This window comes from Coregonus lavaretus (assembly GCF_964263955.1).
Source record: "Coregonus lavaretus genome assembly, contig: HAP1_SCAFFOLD_1286, whole genome shotgun sequence".
Lineage (NCBI taxonomy): Eukaryota > Metazoa > Chordata > Actinopteri > Salmoniformes > Salmonidae > Coregonus > Coregonus lavaretus.
The window spans coordinates 135,824-139,515 of record NW_028158241.1 but is presented as its reverse complement, the minus strand read 5'-3'; the positions used below and the strand labels follow the sequence as shown (position 1 = coordinate 139,515).

The 3,692-nt window shown below is 43.3% G+C and overlaps 1 protein-coding gene across 1 annotated transcript; it reads left to right on the top strand.

Moving 5' to 3' along the window:
* Positions 1-22: 22 nt before the first annotated feature.
* Positions 23-1,211, top strand: LOC311124254 (spondin-1-like; the record flags this gene model as incomplete). Its single annotated transcript, XM_084198427.1, has 2 exons — positions 23-233; positions 1,048-1,211. The coding sequence occupies 2 exons, from the start codon at positions 23-25 to the stop codon at positions 1,209-1,211; spliced, it is 375 nt and encodes a 124-aa protein (XP_084054553.1).
* Between the last annotated feature and the right edge of the window lie 2,481 nt (positions 1,212-3,692).

Sequence of the window (3,692 nt, the reverse complement as noted above, 5' to 3'; positions counted from 1 at the left end):
AGGTCACATGATCAGGACGCGCATGGTGAAGCTGGAGCCCCAGTTCGGAGGGGACTCGTGTCCCGAGACAGTACAGAGGAAGAAGTGTAAGATCAGGAAGTGTAACCGCGGCAGTGGCCAGGGCCAGGTCAACAGCGACGAGAAGAAACGACGCAAAGAGGCGAGGGAGAAGAGGAGGAGCAAACAGGGGGGTCGACAGGGGGAGGAGACCACGTCGACCGCTGAACACCCAGGTTGATGGGACTCATTATCACCACCATAACCGTCAGCAGCAGTGTTATAGTCATTACCATTTTCATAATCATCAACGATGTAATCATCATCAAGCTAAATCATAGAGTGCGGTTACATGCACACAATAATGTGATTATTGTGGATAGTTAGATATAATATAATAGTTTGATTAAAACGTTTACATGCTTTGCATGAAGAACGATTTCCCTATTAATCCTGTTTACATGGACACATCTGAAATCAGGCAACCTGATGGCACTATGATAAATGCAGAAAATCGGCAATCAAAATAAAAGTTATTTTTGGGATGCATATTTGATTCTGAGTTCGGACATACACACTTAACTTGCGCTAAAGAGGGTGGCTCGCTGGGCGGGTGCTATCACATGCACAGATTAAATACACCGCTGGTACGCCGATTAAGGTGTTTACATGTCCTAAGAATTAACACAAAAGTTGCTCTGAAAACCAGGTGTTTTAATCGGCGTATGCTTACTTCTTTTGACCTTGCCCAGATGATCTGCCTACTGCCATAATTAGTTTAATATTGAATTATTAGTGTGCATGTAAACGTGCTCATAGAAAACTAAATCACAGTCAGTTTTGATAGTCAGTATCTTCAATATGATCATTGCTATTCTTTAACAAGGAACAATTTTCCATGAAAAACCATTAAATGTCTTTCTCCATGATTTCTCTCTCTCTCTCTCTCTCTCTCTCTCTCTCTCTGTCTCTCTCTCTCTCTCTCTGTCTCTCTCTCTCTTACTCTCACTCTCACTCTCACTCTCACTCTGACTCTCACTCTCTGGTCAGGCTGTAAAATGAGGCCGTGGTCCAGCTGGACAGACTGTACCAAGCTGTGTGGCGGGGGGATCCAGGAGCGGCTAATGACAGCCAAGAGGAGGTTTAAGAGCGCTCAGCTCCCCAGCTGCAAGGACAGGAAGGAGATCCGAGCGTGTAACGTGCACCCCTGCTAGATGGACCAAGGTGGGTGGGACGGGGATGGGATGGGATGGGTACGGAGTGGGTGGAGGTTGCCCATAAACACTGGTCTAAGCTCAGTTGTTTTCCCCTCTGACAGATCAGGTTAGGTTTGGGGATTGTAAACTGATCCTAGATCTGTGCCTATGGGCAACTTGGTTATGGGACGGAACGTGAGGTGGCATAGTGTCACTCAATGATCCAATGCACTCTGTTTAGGGCTGGCACGGACCTTAATCTCTCTTGGTTTAATCCAGGGCTGTGTCTGAAGATTCTAGATTGGGGAAGGTTCACTGGTTCTGTATACACCTCTAGTCAGAGTTTGGAAAGAGTTTAGCAAATTCTGAAATGACCCATCCTTCAAGGTCAAAGGTCATGGGTTATCTTACAAGAAGAAGGAAGGAATTCCCTTGGTCTCTTCTCGAGCCTAAAACAAACAGACAGGCTACCCCAAATAACGCCTAGCCTATGATGAACCTGACTGATTTTCCTCTGTATGTAAAATAAACTAGCTCTGTTACATTTAGGATTATTTTGCAAGATTACTGTAAACTTGTTGTGGTATAATGTTCTTGAATAATGATAATTATGAAAACACCAATTGATAAGAGATAGTACTGTTAGACTATATCTTGTAGTATCCTCTTTGGTAGTGTATATTATTCCAGAACTTAAAGCACAGTTACCCAGCCATTCCAGCATTTTATAAGCCTTCAAAAAAATTTGATGTTTCTAGGATCAAGAAATCTCCTGTATGACTTTTTACTCAGCTGTACTACTGTTCATGTAGACACACCGCAACGGAAATCTCTATGATTTTGTGCATTGTTATTATAAGATAATATTCTTATTTTTTTGATGTGGATTTTTTTACAAGAATATTACCCAAGAGTCTTACCAAAGCCTTGTGTAGATGTTTTTTACATGTCTCTTTACGTCTCTTTGTTCTCTGTTCCTCTAAAATATTAATATTTTGGAATATATCACCTTTACAATAAAAGTAAATGTTAGAAATTGTCATACGGATGTTTATTTTTCTTTGAATACCAGATGTACCATTTATATTGAGGTAAATGTATTATATTACATTGAGGTACATATTCAAGCTAGGGTTTACATGTAATACATAAACCAATGCACTTCATACTCTTGGCCACTAGATGGAGACTATAAGCTGATAATGAAATGAAATTTTATTTGTCACATACACGTGTTTAGCAGATGTTATAGCGGGTGTAGGAAAATGCTTGTGCTTCTAGCTCTGACAGTGCAGTAATATCTAACAAGTAATATCTAACAATTTCACAACATATACCAAATACACACAAAACTAGTAAGGAATGGGATTTAAGAACATATACATATATGGACAAGCAATGACAGAGCGGCATGGACTAAGATACAGTAGAATATTATAGAATAAAATGCAGTATATACATATGAGATGAGTAGTGCAAGATATGTAAACATTATTAAAGTGACTAGTGTTCCATTTCTTAAAGTGGCCAGTGATTTCAATAGGCAGCAGCAGCCTCTAATGTGCTAGTGGTGGCTATTTAACAGTCTGATGGCCTTGAGGTAGAAGCTGTTTTTCATTCTCTCGGTCCCAGCTTTGATGCACCTGTACTGACCTCGCCTTCTGGATGATAGCGGGGTGAACAGGCATTGGCTTGGGTGGTTGATGTCCTTGAGGATCGTTTTGGCCTTCCTGTGACATCGGGTGTTGTATGTGTCTTGGAGGGCAGGTAGTTTTCCCCCGGTAATGAGTTCGGCAGACTCTGGAGAGCCCTGCGGTTGTGGGCGGTGCAGTTGCCGTTCCAGGCGGTGATACAGCCCGACAGGATGCTCTCAATTGTGCATCTGTAAAGGTTTGTGAGGGTTTTAAGTGCTAGGCCGAATTTCTTCAGCCTCCTGAGGTTGAAGAGGCTCTGTTGCGCCTTCTTCACCACACTGTCTGCGTGGGTGGACCATTTCAGTTTGTCGGTGATGTGAACGCCAAGGAAGCTTTCTACCTTCACTGCGGTCCCGTCGATGTGGATAGGGGGGTGAATTGAAGTGGGTCTAGGGTGAAAGGTAAGGTAGAGGTGATATGATCCTTGACTAGTCTCTCAAAGAACTTCATGATGACAGAGGTGAGTGCTACAGGGCGATAGTCATTTAGTTCAGTTACCTTTGCTTTCTTGGGTACAGGAACAATGGTGGCCATCTTGAAGCATGTGGGAACAGCAGACTGGGAAAGGGAGAGATGTAATATGTCCATAAACACACCAGACAGCTGGTCTGCGCATGCTCTGAGGATGCGGCTAGGGATGCCATCTGGGCCGGCAGCCTTGCGAGGGTTAACATGCTTAAATGTCTTAATCACGTCAGCCATGGAGAAGGAGACGCCACAGTCCTTGGTAGTGGGCCTCGTCAGTGGCACTGTGTTATCCTCAAAGCGGGCGAAGAAGGTGTTTAGTTTGGAAGCGAGAAGTCGG